The sequence below is a fragment of the Panthera uncia genome (genome assembly GCF_023721935.1).
Source record: "Panthera uncia isolate 11264 chromosome B2 unlocalized genomic scaffold, Puncia_PCG_1.0 HiC_scaffold_24, whole genome shotgun sequence".
In the NCBI taxonomy this organism is placed as follows: Eukaryota; Metazoa; Chordata; class Mammalia; order Carnivora; family Felidae; genus Panthera; species Panthera uncia.
In genome coordinates, this window is record NW_026057580.1 from 13,839,238 (window position 1) to 13,856,728 (window position 17,491).

General features: G+C 46.5%; 1 protein-coding gene across 1 annotated transcript in view; it reads left to right on the forward strand.

Annotated features, from left to right (window-relative positions):
• The window catches only part of RUNX2 (RUNX family transcription factor 2), a 258,972-nt gene extending 242,707 nt beyond the window's left edge, over nt 1–16,265 (forward strand). Inside the window, exon 8 of the mRNA XM_049652784.1 lies at nt 16,089–16,265. Within this exon, the coding sequence (XP_049508741.1) occupies nt 16,089–16,132 (44 nt within the window). The 3' untranslated portion in view covers nt 16,133–16,265. The remainder of the gene's footprint in view (nt 1–16,088) is intronic.
• Nucleotides 16,266–17,491: the final 1,226 nt, after the last annotated feature.

Here is a 17,491-nt window from a genome sequence, read left to right on the forward strand (position 1 = left end):
GAAGTGGGGCTTGAACCCCCGAACCGTCAGATCATGACCTGAGCTGAAGTTGGACGCTTAACTGCGCCACCCCGGCTCCCCAATAGGTACTTAATTCTTGATCCCTCCTGTGTAAAGAGCATTGGCCGTGGGTGTAGGAGACAGCAACCTGTAAGCTATCCTCATCGGGAGAACCTGGGAGGATCCAGACTGAAAAAGGTAGGTTGAGGAAGACCCACGTGACGGATGCTGGAAGGACAGAGGACGAGGTGGCCGGTCTAGTAGCTGAGAGACCGTAACAGTCTCGAAACCAGGGCCTTCATAGTCACACTGCCCCACCACAGCGGGTGGCTCTGGCTTCCTCCTTAATCGAATGGTGGTGGTGGTAGAACTAGATTGTTGATTTCTGAGAAGTTGGGGGAAAGAAAAGTCCCTTTAAGTTGCTTTGTTTGCCAAGTGAAATATCAATTAAGAGCACTGCATATAGCGTGGGTAATTAGCTGCAGATTCGCTGGATGGAATTTCCTACAATCTTAGAGCCTATAGAAGCTAATCATGGCCTACGCCCTCTCTTTGATATTCTGTGACTGAAGCTGAATTGATATAGGAGCCGCATGTTGGCTTAGAATGAAATATGACATTTCACAAGCCAAGCAAAACAGAAAGAGCAGATGAAGAACTCAAGACAGACAAAAAAGACAAAAAGGGGGAGCAGGAAAACATCCCTTGAAACATGAGCCAGGGAGCGTTAGGTCACAGAGGACAAAAGATCTGAGCTCTCAAGATCCCAAATGTTGCACTATGAGCCACTTAGTAGCACAAGCAAGGAGGCTGTGGACGTGGCGAGGGACATCCATGAATAATGGGAGCCAGTGGCCTAGAAACAGAAAAACACCTTCCCTTCCAACCCAGTCCTAGGTAACCTATTGTGTCTGGGACCAGGACAGGCTTGAAGCCGAGCGATCGGGACACATCTCATAGTGCACCCCTTGGGGAGTGCAGGCTGGATATTGAGCATGTGACCTCCCCACGGAGCTACGACATCGTCTGTACAGCCGGCGCAGCCTGCTGCTCAGGGACCTTTGCTCCCTCATAGTAAAGGATAGGGGCATGAGGGTGGTGAGGGCATGCAGCAACCAAATGTGTGGAAAGATGTCTTCTTCTTAACTCAGATAGACCGGTGAGTCCCGGAGCACCAGCTGCAGACAAATAATAAGGGGGAGTCAACGGGTTAAGGAGGAAGAGGGAAAGTCAGGCGGGGTGAGCTAGAAAATCCCCTGATTTGATGTGGGTGGCTGAGTGAAGAGCCACCTTCTCTGTCTGGGTCCTGGGTTCATAGCACCACTCTGCCCTGGCTAACCTTGCTAGCTAGGGTAAGCCCCTTCGCAGTCTTGAGGCTTTAGCTTCCATATTAATAAAATGGCGGTGGTGGTAGCCCCACGTGTTTTCCAAGTTCCTATCTGGTCCCCTAATTCTCTTATTTTATCAAGGTCAGTGCCAAGGCTGGCTTCTGAGCAGTCCAGGGGTGGGTTGTGTTCTAACGTGGATGGGATACCCTAGCATCACCACCTCCATATTCCAAAGTTGGCTCTTCTCTCATTAGGTCCAATGGAGACTGGCTCTAGTCTCCAGACTAGTCAATACGTGGCATTCACATTCCATCTGCCACATCATATCCTCGTGGCATAAATAACCCATGGTTTCAACCGCATCTGGGTTAGATATCAGGATGCTTAACTGCATTTCAGGTGACTTTGAGATGAACACCATACCTGGATGTGGTGGCCATGCTCTTGTATTTGGCCTAGCAAAGAGGATTTGGGAAGAATTTAGCCTGGGAAGGACTCTTGATCTTCTGAGAGCATCTCTGATGCCCTAGGACAGCTTTTCACACCTGCTAAAAGTATCTTTCTCCTAGGACACCTACCTGTTTATCAACTGACTCCTTGCTCATGGGGCCAGTAAGTCCTGTTACAATGTTGCTTACCTTGCAACCCGGAAATAATAATATCTGCCTTGCCTTCATTTTAGGGTTCTAGAGAAGTGCTTAGAAAAATACCAGCTGTAATGAAACTGTAGGGTTATTAATAATGTTGCTGTTACACAACTTGATTGATGAGATTTTGATAAAGGCAAAGGCTCCCTGCCTTCTCCCCCTGCACCGTCCATAAGACCTGTTCCCAAAAGTACATCTTAGTCCACACTCCAAAGACATTTCTTGGAACCACATCTTAGTGCCGTTCACCCAATAAAAAGCCCCTCTGGCTCCAAGTGGGCATGAAAGTTCATCACAACATTTGCCATCAATAAAAAACCAATTCTTTCCATATGAAAGGCATTACTGCTGTCGCATGGTTATTGAGTGATGATACCTGAATATTGGGAACACAGGAACAGGGAAATGTACAAAGGGAAACTTCACAGGGACGCCAAATTGTAAAGATGGAAATGCAAATATCAGAGGGAATGAGTTAAGAAGAGCAGAGTACCTTGAGCTGGGGGGAGAAGGAGTGTTGGGAGGTGGAGAGAAACAGCAGGTAGGAAGGAGACACTCCGTGCTGCCTGGTAGATGAGTCACGGATGAGGGTGACACACAGAGTCACCCTGACAGCCCATAGACCATGCTGCATCGTGGCCAGCCCATCAGCCCGGGAATTTGTCAGAAATTGTCTTCCAGAAAATAGAGTCACAACAGCCGTTGCCTTTATCATGAGAGCTCCCTGGGCCACACAGGAGCGCTGGAGCTTGTTTGAGCCACAGCCACGCCTGAGGGGCAGGAAGCTGGGTCACGACATCAGAGCAGCCTTCTCTGTAGCCCTTCCAGAAGGTCAGCCTCTTTCAGAAGCCCAAGCCATGGCCTCCGAGCCTTCGTGGCCAGGATGTCCTGCCGGCTCCTTAATGCTGTCTCCCCCCGGCTACCCTTCAGTTCCCCTCTAACCTTCCGGTTCTGCCACACACGCTCACATGCTACCACTCATTTCTGTGGCCCTCTCTGGCTGGCCTGAGGAATGTGGGTCAGTGTGGTGGTTGAATAATACAGCTCTGGAGAAGAGCTGGGGTTGAGCATGGCTCTTTTCACTGCCTGGCGGGCCTGGGGCAAGTCACTTAGCTTTTCAGCCTCAGTTACCTGATCTTTTCACTGGGAATGATCCCTCCCTGGTGGTTGAGGGTGAGGAGCAGATAGAACCAAACAGTGAATGTCGCATGTAAGGGGCTGTGCATACATGAGGTTGGGTGACCATACTCTTGGTCCCGATGAAATCAGTAACGGGGCCCTGTTTCATTGTCAAAAGGGTTGTGATTTGGGTGATAAATTCTATCCCCCTGTGCCCTGTAACCATTGATAGATGGAAATACAGAGGGTCAAAATGAGACTGGGGACTGTCCCCAAAGACCCCCATGTCCTTAGAATGTTTGTCTGTTGCAGAGCAGAATTTCATGTCTGTGAGTCCTGATTCACTTGCAAAATAAAAATTCTTCAGTTAGTCCATTAAAAGAAATAACCGCCCTGTTTTAATTTCAGCAACGGCCTTGCAATGAAAAGACTACTAATTACTCCAATTAACCAGGCACATTAAGTGCACATGTTCAAACGGATATTAACATACCATCCATCTCGGTCCCGAGATGCTGAGATGCATAAACATTTAGTGGAAGAAATTGTGGCTGCAGAGAAAACACAAACAAAGCAGCCTGTTTGTTTGTGCGACTGTCTGCTGGTAGAGAAACAACCAAGAGACATGGAAAGACATGAGGGTGTCTCCCAGTTTATGTTTCCAATTATTGCCCAGAGGAGACGCGGAACAAAGGAACTCCTATTTATAGCCCAACTCTAAAATGGGGGGCTGGGTGGGGGCGAAGCTTAATCGTGAGAAAACGCAACCCACTATTGGCATTAATAACATAAAATAGCATTGTAGTTTATCCAGAGAACAAACAGTCATCAGGGAAAATAAATAACTCCTTCCATGTCTTGACTCCATGTACAATGTCGTCTAAAACCACGTCACTTACCAGTGATGGGAGCCAGGGTGGGCGTAGGGTAAGGCCACTGGAGCAGACAGGCTTTGTGGTGGAAGCTGGATCTGGCACCAGGATGTCCCTCTGTACCTGTAACCAGCAAAGCCAGTGAAGACCACATTTCCTTCAGCACCCCACTAGCCCTTGGGGTGTATCTCAGGACTCAGAATTCAGGAAATGCTAGCAGGAAGCAGGCGATGAACCTCTAGAGCAATGTTAGCTATTCAGAAGGGATTTGGGTTAACGTACAAATGGCCTCAGGGTTCAGAATCCCATCTAAAATGTTGGTGAGGGTTGCCATAGCAACACCCTCCTGGACCAGCGCTGCTGCCCCAGCCTCGGGAGAGGGCACGTGCCTTACATTATTGTTAGTCCTATCTCCTTCCCTCTCTCCCTTCCTTCCCCTCCCTGTATCTTCTGTTTAAAAATTAATTTTTAAAAACAAGTATTAAGTTAGTGCACTGTGCCAAGTCATTTTCTGTATCATCATCTCATCCAGCCCCGCTAACAACTCTTTAGAAGCCTGTTGTGGCTATCGCCATTTTATACGTGAGGAAGCTAGAGCCCAGAGAGGTGAGGTAATGTGTTCAGGTCACACAGTTTGAGTTCTAGAAGGCCTGGGAAACGGACAGTTTGGAAACCATGAGGAGGCACATGGTTGCTGAGAAAATTGCTGAGAAAGGTGCCTCCTTTTCCAGGTACTTGATTCCTTGCCATCTGGGGCTTCGGATCTCATACCTAACCACTGGATAATGCGGCTCCAGGAACAAGCTAGTCTAGGGAACAGAGGCTACACCTGCCAGCCCCGTGCAAGGGCCCATGGTGTGGTGGATATGCTGTCCTCTCCCTTCCAGCAATTTACTTGAAATTCCACAGTCATTCCAGATCTTCCCATGTTGTGGACTGGGTTTAGGGAGGGTCCTGGGAGAACATGCACATGAAGGTTTTTGTTTATTTGTTGCATTCTCAGCAAATTGGCTCGTGTTTTTGAGGCTCTGAAGCTCATCGTGGTGTTTCCTCTTTGGCTATGCCAAACCACTTAGAGGAAAGAGACCAAGGAGGGATAGAACCCTCCTGAATATCCGGTGAGTCTTTTACTCTCCAAATCAGAGATTCTCTGAAGCTGGCTCAGGCTAGAAACGAATCCTCCTACAGGAACAGACTAGAACAGGCATTATCATCATCATTCATTAAGTAATTTTGGCCTCTTCCTTCATCTTTAAGTACTTACTCAATTGCCCTTGCTACCCTGGACCTGCAGGAACAAGAACAGTCAACAAATTCTGTCACTTCTTTCCTTGTAAGTTCGTCCTTTTCTTCCATACTGCACTTGTTACACTGGCTCAGGCAATCACTTTAGTTGTTCAAACTTCTCTGATTATAGTTTTTGTCTCCTGATCCCTCAATTCACCTTGCAGTCTTCTCTCCAAATAATATTCTATTCTCAAGTCCCTCCTGACTCAACATTACACAGTACCCCATTGCCTATATTTGAGGTTGTTAATCATAAAAATTACACTTACTGTCCGAAATTCAAACAATACAGGAGTATATAAAGGAAAATAACTTTCTATTTTTCTCTTTATCTTCAAACCAGAGGATTGTTATTTATTTTGAGATTGCTTCTTCTTTAAAATTTTTATCAATATAGCCCATGCATAGGCTGAACAAAAATTCATTCAAATAGTAATAGGACTCTTAGATTGAAGAACAGCCGACTCCTGCCCCATGCTTCTCACTAGCACGGCCTGTTGAATCAAAGTAAAATGCTTTCACTAAACTTTCAGAGTTCTATGGGACATGATGCTGTTGGGATAGCCTTCCAAACCTTGTTTCTCCTCGTCTTCAATTGGGACCAACTACTCCCTCCGGGTCAGGCCATACTTTGGTAGTCTATCTTTTAACTGGAGAGGTTAGCCCATTTATATTATTTGTAATAACTGAACTATGTGGATTCATTTGTACCATCTTATTTTGTACTTTCTAGTAATATTTATCCTGAGTTTTCATTTGTCTTTGCTTTTTTTTCTCCTTTGCTTCCTTGTTTTGAACTGATTGGTTGCATTCCCCCATCCCCAATTTCGGTCTTTTCCCTGTATTCCATTTCCTTTAGGAAGTCACCCTAGAAATTTTGATATGCCTATTTAACATAATAGAATTGAAAATTCATCAATATATTTGAGCTCTTTCCGAACAATAAAAAAGCAAAGAATCCTTGAATTCTGATTATCTTCAAACGTTATATGGGGTTATCCAGATTTTACTCTCCTCTTGAATTTTAAAAACCCAAAGAACGCTTGATTTTTCAAATCTCTCTTGATTTTATTTTATACCATCAATGTCCATTTATATTTAACCTCATATTTACCTTAAATTAAATATGTGTCACTAATCCTCTTACATTTCAGACCTACCTTCTAAAATCTTTTTAGTTTTTCCTTTTTAAACATTCTTTATCGATCTATTCATTATTTTATTTATTCATTTATTCAGTGCAGAGCCCAATACGGGGCTCAATCCCATGACCCTGGGGTCATGACCTGAGCTGAAATCAAGAATTGGACACTTGATGGACTGAGCCACGCAGGTGCCTGTCACTTTCTTTTTCCTAAAATGCATGTCCTTTAGAAGTCCCTACAATGAGAATGTTCCGGTGGTAAATTCTCTCAGTTTGTGATAGTTTGAAATTGCTACTTTGCCACCCCCTCCCCCATTTTTGAAAGGTAGCTTTCCTTGTTTAGCATTCTAGATTGTTAAATTGATACTAGTTGGTTGATATTCATGCATTTGATTTTCCTTGCTGTTCTTGAGAATTCATCGGCTGGTTCTCTCTGATTGCTTTTAAGCTCTTCTCTTTGTTTTTGTTGTTCCGCAGTTTTATTATGATATGTTTAGGAACGGCTTTCTTTTTACTCATTCTGCATGGGTTTCTCTGGGCCTTCTTAATCCAGGCACTGGTGTCTATGATTAATCCTGGAGAATTCTCAGCTATTATTCCTCTTAGCATTGCTTCTTCCCATTTTCTTTATTGTTTACTATAGAATATTCTCATCCGGTTTTTCAGTTTTCTTAAATATTTTCACATTTTCCATTGCTGTTTCCTTGTCTACTACAAGTGTGTGTAATCTCTGCAGTATTCCAGCTCATCTATTTTCTCTTTTAGCTTCATCATTGAAATGCTAACTTCATGGATCATAGTTTTCATTTCTAGAATTTCTACCTAGTCATTTTTCAAATCTGACCAGTTATGATAGTCTCTTTCTTTTCTTTGCTATACTTTCGACCTTTAATATTTTTGAACATATTAATTATTCTAATTTCGTATTCTATGTTTGGTAAGTGCTGGTATCTGTGGTCTCTATAGATCTGATTCTAGAGTTTCTTGTTTCAGTTGACTCACTCAGGGTGGCTGACTTCCTTGTGTGCTTAGTGATTTAAAAAAAAAAAAACAAAAAGAATTGATTTTCCTTGTAACTTAATGTGTAGGAATTCACTGAGGCCCCATTTGAACGTACCTTCCTCCAGACAAGATTGTCGGAATTTGCTTCTGCCGGGTGCCTGATGATTTTACCACAATAGAACCAATTTAAACCAAATTTTCAGAGTTTTCTTTCAGCTATAATGGTTGTGTATATTCAGGCTCCAAACCCATGAAGGTCCAGATCTGAAATTAGAAATAGGAAGTATTGTTTTCTTTTGCTTTTGCTGCGTCACTCCAAGCTAAAGCCAAGCCGGGCGTGTATCTTTGCCTTCTTGTTTGGTAGCATAGGTGATTTTAGTTCACTCACCGACAGTGTGGACCTTTGTTATTCTTGGCTTTATCACGGGCCCCTGCTTATTAGACCTTTTACTCATCTTGGTCTTCAGGTCTTGTCCCTCGTGGGTGGGAAATGCTGATTTAAGCCCTTAATGACTCTTGAATTTGGGCTTTCCGGTCATTTCTGGGGCCCAAGAAATTACTTAACTTTGTAGCCAAATCTGTTATACGTTAGAAAAGTGTTCTTATATTTTACCTAATGCACTTAAGAATTCTCTGAAAATCGAGGCGGCCCTATTGTCAGAAAGAAAAGGCTCTGAGCTTTAGTTTGCTTCATCAGTGAAGTAGTAATACATCCATCATTAAGATTTTTGTGAGGATGAAATAATAGACTGAATAGACTTCTGTGTAGAAGCTTAATAAATGATAGTCATTACTGTTACTGCTACTCTTCTGTTGCTATTAGGAGTACAAAATTACTACTAAAAACACGAATGGGCCTGTTATTCCGTGGAGAATCAACGAATTAGATGGTTAAAAGAAAAATAGTTGGTTTTAAAAACAGTTAAAAATTTAGCTTTCTAAACACATTTTTCATGTATATTATGTGTGAGGGCTTTTTTTTTTTTTTTTTTTTTTTTAAACACTTCCCTGAAGTAGCTAATAACTGATCTCCCTGTAGGACTTGAGCCCTGTCCCCTGAGCTGTACCTTTGATAGGGGTATGTGTGTGGGCCAGAGAGTAGGCTCCAGTCAATCACCAGTGTCAGAATCCACGGTGGAAACGCTTCCGTTCTGTGCAGCATGGGTGGGCAAGCTGAAAGAACACCATTTATTGGAAGAAAGGTGCTACACATATACAACGAGGTGTTATATTTATTATTATTTCTATTTTAAATTATCCATTGAAGAAAGAAGACATGGCAAGAATTTTTAATGAGGCCCAAGGTCAAATTGGGGTCAGAAGCCCAAAGGGAAACACGGTAGTGCGCTGACTGGGATGCATGTGACCTTGGGCAGGTCAAGTCACTTCTCAGCCTCACTCCCCTTGTGTGCGAAGCAGAATGGTGGGGCTGTGTGGTTTTAGGGAGCTTCTCCGTCTAAAACTCGAGGATTCTCATCGCTTCCCAGCCCATATCCCCTGGGCTTCTTCGCTAATTCACCAACTTCTTGGACCCGCTACCACAGCTGTGCTAAAGAATACTGTTTATCCGACAACGTGTGCCTGGAGTCCCCCTTTCTCTGATGTAAGAAACAGACATCAGAGCCACAGTAGAAACAGAATCCTTCATGTGGCTTTGGCCTCTCCCACTTCAGGAGATGCTCATCTGTTTCGGATGTGTGGTTGGAACACGAGGAGCTGCAGCAAGGTGCCACGATTGCCATCGAAGGAAGGAAGTAGTTGGAACGGATACCCTGTGAGTGAGGTTAGCCCGGTACAAAAGTAGGCCACACCTAGAGACAGTTTGTAGAAGACTCAGCAAAACAGCTTGATCTCAGCCAGGGGACTCGGTCTTCTCCCTGAGCCTAGACGTCACTCCAGGGAACGAAAGACAGTCATGGCACAGGACCTGCTCGAAGGAGGGTGGCTGATACACGGTGGTCTCTTCAGGGTCTGAAAAATGGGTGGCTGGAACGGGCGTGGCTGGCACACCCTGGGAAAGGGCAGTGGCACTGGGGGGGAGGCGGCACTAGGCTCAGAACTTGGCTCTACCGCATTTCGGCTTCCGGAGCCTCGTCTCTGACTGGAGGCCGGAAGCCGTGGCACCGGGGCCGCCCTGTCATCCTTTCCCCGACGTCAGTCGTCGGAATGCCGCCTCAACATGCTTGCTGTATTCACCTGCTACCTGTCCTGTCGTCTCCTCATATTCGCACTGAAGTCGATTTTCTGTTTTCCTGAAATGTTTTTTTTTAATGTTTATTTATTTTTGAGACAGAGAGAGACAGAGCATGAATGGGGGAGGGGCAGAGAGAGAGGGAGACACAGAATCGGAAGCAGGCTCCAGGCTCTGAGCCATCAGCCCAGAGCCTGACGCGGGGCTCGAACTCACGAACAGTGAGATCGTGACCTGAGCCGAAATCGGACGCTCAACCGACTGAGCCACCCAGGCGCCCCATGAAATGTTTGTTTTAAAAGGGAGCTTTCTGTTACTATCAGACATGGAAAGCCAGGATCACGCGTCACAGTTACAAGTTGATCACCCATGCGCACGCCACAATGAAAACAACGTTAAGTCCTCACTGGCTACCACTGCCTGTGGAACTCTCTGGGCCTGAGGTTTGCTCTGTTTTTGCTAAAGTCAGACGAGCCATTATTAGATTTGCTGGGACACCCTACTGAGACTTGGGGTGGGGGGGATGAAGAAGGCCCCGGGGCTGACAGAGAATAAATCACTTGCTCTAAGCACACAGCCAGTCAGGGGGACAGACACAATGGGAACCAAAGTGATTTGTGTCCAAAACTGGAGTCTGTCCCCACAGGGCTATTGCTTCCCTTCCATGGTGAGTCAGTGTTATTTAATGCTGCGACTTCGCGATGTCCAAGAGCATGTTAGGTGCTGCCTAAAACATTTCCTGCATTGTGACTTACAAGCATCTTATACACAAGGGGACATTGCCCAGCATGAAAGCAAGGAGCATTGTGCCTGACATCTAGAAAGTGCTCAGGAAAGCTTGGTCCCTCGCTCCCCATTTTCTCCTGTCCACGGGACAGGCGATCCTAAGCCCTGTTCTAGTATTCAAAGGTACTTGAGGAGAAATGGCCGCTTCAAGGTGTCGCAGCTTGAAGACACTTGCCATTATTCTCTGATGATTCGACAGCTTCCGGGCAGCCTTCCAGTGGCAACTTGCTTTCCACAGTCGACTTTCTACCTGAGGAGAAAAGGAACCAGTCAACTGAGAGCAGTGTTCTAGTTAGGTTCACCCGTGTACCTCAGTGACCGGTCCATATCCCCTGAATGAGTGAGTACATGTCTGGTGGTTATACTTTGGATGCTAATACTATCAATAATAAGATGGCTGTGTGAGGGAGCTCTTACGCTCTGCCTGACGTGTAGTAAATGTTTCTCCTGTATTATTTTACCTCCTCAATAACCCTATGAAGTACACACTATTGTCCTATTTTACAGATGAGGAAGTTGAAGCTTGGAGAGTCAAGTCATTGTTTGACTCCAAAGCCTGTGGAGGCTTCCAATTCGAGCTGAGATCCGAGCGGCTCTGAGTTCTGGTGAATTTGGTGGATGGTGGTCAGGCCTTTGAGCACCAGCTCTGACTGCCGACAACTCTAGTGTATGAAGCTCTCAGTATGGTGTGGTGGCCACAGGCTCTGGCTTTGGTCTCAGTCCTGAGTCCAAATTGTCTCCTGCCAACTACTGGCCAGGTAATTTGAGGCAAGCCACCTAGTTTCCCTGGGCCCAGTTCCGTCATCTATGAAGGGAACACCGCAGAAGGTAGCACTTAGCACAATGCTCTCGGCACACGTTAGCATTCAGGAAAAGGTATTTATTATTACAGAGAGGAAGCAAAGAGGGCCTGGACTGGGGAAAAGAGGTCATTTTAAGAGGAAACCAGAGATGGAAGGAAAGTTATTTCTGTTTCTTTTCTTTTCTCTCTCTCTTTTTTTTTTTTAACGTTTATTTATTTTTAAGAGACTGAGAGAGACAGAGCACGAGCAGAGAAGGGGCAGAGAGAGAGGGAGACACGGAATCCGAATCAGACCCCAGGCTCTGAGCCGTCAGCACAGAGCCCGACGCGGGGCCTGAACCCACGAACCGTGAGATCATGACCTGGGCCGAAGTCAGCCGCTTAACCGACTGAGCCACCCAGGCGCCCCGAGTTATTTCTGTTCCTTTGCGACTTAGATAAAAAGTGCCAGATGAGGCTTTGGGGTGCTGATTTCCTCTTTTCTTAGAAACACCCCCAGTGAGCAAACTGTCCCGCCCGAGTGCCCCCAGAATGAGGCTTCAGCACCTCTAGGTAGTTGTTGGATTCACATCCTCTGGAGCCACGGGGCCCGCCCTGCTGCCCGGTCCCAAAACGGCCCGCTGAGGCTGTGGCACTTCAGGAAATGAATTCCCTCACACGGCAGCCAGAGCCGGGAGAACACCCAAGAAGCCTAGGCGGGGCAGCGGCGATGATGAAGGAGCGTGGCCCACACTGCAGGGAGGAAGGGGAGCTAAGGCCTGGACTGAGCCGGGGCTCGTCCTCCAGCGGGGATTCTGGCGGGCTCCAGCCTTCTCCTTCCCGGGCATTCAAGGATCCCCTCCATCGTGGCCTATGAGTTTTGAACTCGAGGAAGACGCTGTCAATAAAATATGGCCTCTCTTCCTCATCCGTCCTCCCCACCCCACTCCCCCTTCCTTCCAATCACTGCATCAACCCTCACTTGCCTGTTTACTTGGTTTTGTGGTTTGGGCTTAGATGTGGTTAGAAAGGGGTGGGGCAGAGGACAAGCTCTCCACCCCACTGCCTCACCTCTCCCTCGTACACGGAGGTGCCCTACTTGGTCTCAGAGACCCGACATGATAGTCTTGGCATAGCAGATGGGGAAGTTCTGATTCGGTTTCCCCGGGGTGGGGCCTAGATATTGGCATTTGTTGAAAGCTCCCAGGTGATTGTGATTGGGAGACACTGGTCTAGTTATGGAAAGAACCGGATGAAAACTGTACTTAAGAAGGCTACCTGCGGGGGGAAGAGCTGGGCCCGGCCATTGTGAGAGGTAGCGTTGCTTACCCCTGCATAAACATTAGCTAAGGATGGTTGGATTGTCTACAGTCTTTTGGCAAACCTCTCAGAAGCTCATTGCCACCATTTCATGGATGTGGACAAAGGGTACCTATTGTCCAGCGTACTTTACTCCCACCAAAAATGGCCTGCTCAGCAAACCTCTAGGAGAACTAGGGGGTTATGACACCAATGGCATGACCGGCTGACTGACTGATTGATTGATTTTTAAAATTTATTTATTTTGAGAGACAGAGACACGGCTCAAGAAGGAGAGGGGCAGAGAGAGAAGGAGAGAGAGAATCCCAAGCGGGCTCCGTACTATCAGTGCAGAGCCCGACGCTCACGCACCTCGAGATCACGACCTGAACCAAGATCGAGAGTCAGATGCTTAACTGACCGAGCCACCCAGGCACCCCCACCAAGGACATGATTTAGCTCAGGTGGTGGCGGTGAAAGCGGGACCAGCCAAGACCCGAACCCTCTGGTGCTCGGGTCATTCTAGATCCCTCCAGATGCCGTTGGTCCAGTGGGTGTGCCCTCAAATAATGAGTTCCCCCCGATACGATCTGTGGGATACTGGAGGCCATGTTCCGCCTGCCAAGATAACCTGGAGGGCACCAATGCCACTTACAGAGCAAGAGGAAACTGCCAGCGTGGCTTCTCACCAACAGGTTTACAGTGGAAATCACAGGCTTAGAACCTCAGTGAGATTCTGCAGAGGATTTTTAAGGAAAGAAAGGGTTCCTTGGCAGACCTGCTTTTGTGGTGAGGTTGGGTAGTGAGTATAGGGTCAGGAAATGCCAGGTGCACGAGGAGCAGGCCTGCAGAGGTCTCGGTTATGAAAACACGTGAAACACACTGATCAGCGATACAGATAAGAGGTGACTCCCCACCCCTGCCTGCCCTGCCCCACCCCAGGCTTTTACACCTCAGCTGTAGACCTGAACTCCAGAGTTGGTGGCACAGCGGTCTGCACGAGGCCCCTCGATTGTTTCACTTACTTTTCCCCTTCCCCAACAAGGTTGCCACAGTCAAGATGCATGGTCCACCAGCAACAACCGACTAGAAGAGGTGATAGAGGATGAGCCCTTCTTCACACCAGCAGCTAAACCCACAGCACATCTGGGAATTAACCTAACAGAAGATTGCCCAAAACCTTTTGGGGAAATTTTAATAACTCTTGGGAAGAATGCACAAGAGTGCCAGGGTGGCCCAGTTGGTTAAACGTCCAACCCTTGATTTCAGTTTGGGTCACGAGCTTCCGGTTTGTGAGACAGAGCCCCGCGTCGGTGCGGAGCCTGCTTGGGATTCTCTCTCTCCCTCTCTCTCTGCCCCTCCTCAGCTAGCACCCTCTCTCAGAAATAGAAACATTTAAAAAAGAATGCACAAATTAAGGAATGGTATCAGGACAGAATATCTTTAACGTAAACTAAAACACACACACTCCATTTTTTTTAAGGTAATCTGGAACCATAACAACCCCCCCTTTAAAAAATTTTTTTTAATGTTTATTTATATTTGAGAGCAAGAGACAGACAGAGTACAAGTGGTGGAGGGGCAGGGAGAGAGGAAGACAGAAGCCGCAGCAAGCTCCAGGCTCCAAGCTGTCAGCACAGAGCCCGATGCGGGGCTTGAACTCATGAGCCATGAGATCATGACCTGAGCTGAAGTCGAACTCATGAGCCATGAGATCATGACCTGAGCTTAAGTCAGGCGCTTAACTGACTGAGCCACCCAGGTGCCCACACACACTCCATTTTTGAAAACGTGCAGACATACTCAAGGTCTTATAGTAAATAAGTGGGTGCCCATAGGCAGAGGGAATGAGACCGGGAATCACAGACATAGACACCTGTGCAGACACACTTAAACACATTTCTCAGCAAATAATAGTTACTATCTTGAATACTCAACCAAAATAGGCAATATGTGCAGATTATCACCATCTTTATGCATGTCCTTTTTTTTTTTTTAAACTATCAATTTTAGACTTCCTTGAGGCAAGGATTATTTCTTGTATATTCTTTACATCCTCCATGGTGCTTAACTCAGTGCGTTTCGTGTAAAAGCCACTGAATCCGTATTTTTGTGAAATTTCCATTAAAAATAACATTTATCCATTGCAGAACATTTAGAACATGCACGTTATAGAGGAGATTTAGAAAAATCTGTATTTTAAGAATTTATCTGTTAACACAGGTAACCAAAAGTGTAGCAAATGCATCTGTAATTCTACTACGTATGGATAACCAATATGAACATTGTGGGTCTCTTATTCCAGTTTTCACTTGGAGTATTTTTTAATGATTGCCTGATGGCTTTTTCGTGTTTACATTTCATAGTTTTGCTAGTTTGTTGCATAGTTTGCTAGTTGGCTAGTTTGAATGAGAAAACATTTAGGAGGGCATTCAGTACACAAAATATTGGCTATGCAAGGGGAAGGGGACGGTGTACAAGGCAGGAACAATCAGTCCTTAGGATGAGCTGAAGGAAGACGAGGGGCTGGCCAGGCTCAGTGTGGGTGTGGGTGTGCGGTTGATAGGGCAAATAGTGCAGAGATCAGCAAACTTGTTCTGTAAAGGGCCAGATGGTAAATAGTTGTGGGTCGCACGATCCCTGGTCACAACTACTCACTGGCCCCGTTACGCCGTGCGAGCAGCCATAGACAACCTGTGCGCAAATGAACGTGGCTGCATCCCAATAAAACTTTATTTATGGGCATTGAGATCTGAGTTTCGTGTAACTTTCTCAGTTTTCGGAGAGACAAGAGAAAGCTCAGCAAATCCAAAGAACCGATAGAAGTTTTTCATGGATCACTGAGTGGCTTCAGCCACTGACAGCTGGGCTCCATGTGCCACGGGGAGGGTGTGCAGGAGCGGAGTGAGATCAGCTGGAAAGAGCTTTAGAAGGGGACCCGTTCAAGGATTGCACGGAGACGCGAGCCGGTGCTCAAGACTGCTTTAGGCCAGAAAGTCTGCGTTCAGGTTATTCTGCACTCTCTCAAGAAGAAAAGGCAACACCCAGGGAGAAAGTGCCCCACCTGGGGAACACCCAAGATTTAATGCAACTTGCCGACCCCGGGGTTGGATGGGAGAGGTGTCCATAAATCACTCCACAGGCAGGACGGATAGTCTGTGGGATCCTTGCAAGGTCAGCCCCGGGTATGTTTTCCCCACTCTTCTTATTATGACACACCTCGGCACACGCCTGTCACTTTCCACATCTTGGGCCCTCGCTGCTGTGTTCCCATCAGTCCCAGCCACCAACCCCCCCAACTTTCCCCATAAAGCCAGATCACACTGTCTGCACGGCCTTGTTCCTTTCTTGATCAGTCTCATCCTGGTTTAAATGCTACTCTGAAACCCTCAGTTCTGCTCTGTCCTTAGTATTTCTCCCCTGCCTTCCCACCCTCTTCGCTCCCCCCAGGCTGAGTATACGCAAACGGCCTGTGCTAGGCAGAGGAAAGATTATGTTTATTCTCATTTCGTTACACTTCACTGAAGTTAAATGCGTACCTCAATGAAACATGACACATCCCAAGATCTAAGCAGATTGTTTTTCGACACCAAGTGCCTGACCTCAGCCTGATTCCTTGCACCTTTTTCCAGATTTCCTGGACGTGGTGTTTGGGTGCGATACCTGCGTACTTTAACTTCATCGCTCTCCCAACTGCAAGAAGGCTTTCAGCATTTGGAGTCTGGGATTTGATTGCTCAACCAGGGGAGACATTAAGAAGTGATCCCACAGGCAAGATTTGCACCTTGCAAACTTGCTTCGAATTTTGAGCAGGGGGCGGTGTGTGTGTGTGTGTGGGGGGGGGGGTTTGAATGGACTTGCCTCATAGTCCTGGTTTGCAGGCCTAAATGATGAAGCAATTAATACACAGCACATAAAACTGTCCAGTCTGTTTGTTCTTGCTGTCATATCGTCAGTAATGATGGCAGGAACTGACTAATGAACCGGCCCAAGCATCTGTGTACATAGAAAACGAGAGAGGAAGCAAGGGGGCACACATAACAAATAGCACTCCCATTTCTCTAAGAGAGCGACTCTTCATTTCCTAATGCTTTTTCTTGTGACTCGTTCAGGTCTTTGGGGGGGGGGGGGACCTTTATGAAATATAAGCTCCGTTTCTCATTTCATTGAAAAACCTTTAAGAAAAGCCATTTTTCATACTTAAGACTTTCCCAAATCTCTCCTAACCAGTTACCCTCTGTATTGTATCTTTCGTAGCTGGCAGTCATCCAGCGACAATCCTTAAAAATCCCTTTACAGTTTTAAAGGAAAATACAAGCTCTCATTTACCACTGGATCGAGTCAGAAAATAAAAGCTTAATGCCTTGACAGGCCTGGATATTTTTTTGAGGCCTAAGTCTGATTTATGGCAGTAGCCAGTAAACCAGGCTGGTGAAATATTTGCTGCTGCTCCCAGGGATATGGAAAAATGAAGTGTGAAGTTCTGGGGAGAGCAGGCCACAGCCTTCCAGTCACTAAACACTCCCACCAAGTTGGCAGGGGAACAGAGCCCCGGGCTGCAAGATGGACCTCAAAGGAATAGGGGAGGAGAGAGGGGACTGCGCACCGTGTCAAAATACTGCCAAGGCTTAACGCTCGCCATACATTTTGTGACATGGGGTGGGATGTTTATGAGGGGGGTTTAGGGAGGAAAGAGAAGAGAAACATTTTCTTCCTTCTCTCTTTGTTTTATTTTCTTTATAGCTTCCCTGTAGGGGTTTCGCTCCAAGCAGAAGAAATTAAGAACAACAACAGGAGTGTAGGAAGTTGCTTAAGCCCCCACCATAAAAGCGTTCAGGTCGAAAAATATGATCTGGTTAGAGAGAAAGCACCGAGTTGCCCTGGGTCTGAGGCTTCAAGGCAGGAAGACAGACCCACCTCCCCACGCAAGGTCCCCCAGATCTCAGAGCGTGGGAGCCAGGATTTTCATTCCCATGAAGAGGGAATTTCCTAGAGGTAAAAAGTCAGGTGGGTTTTTTTTTCCCCCCCAGAATTT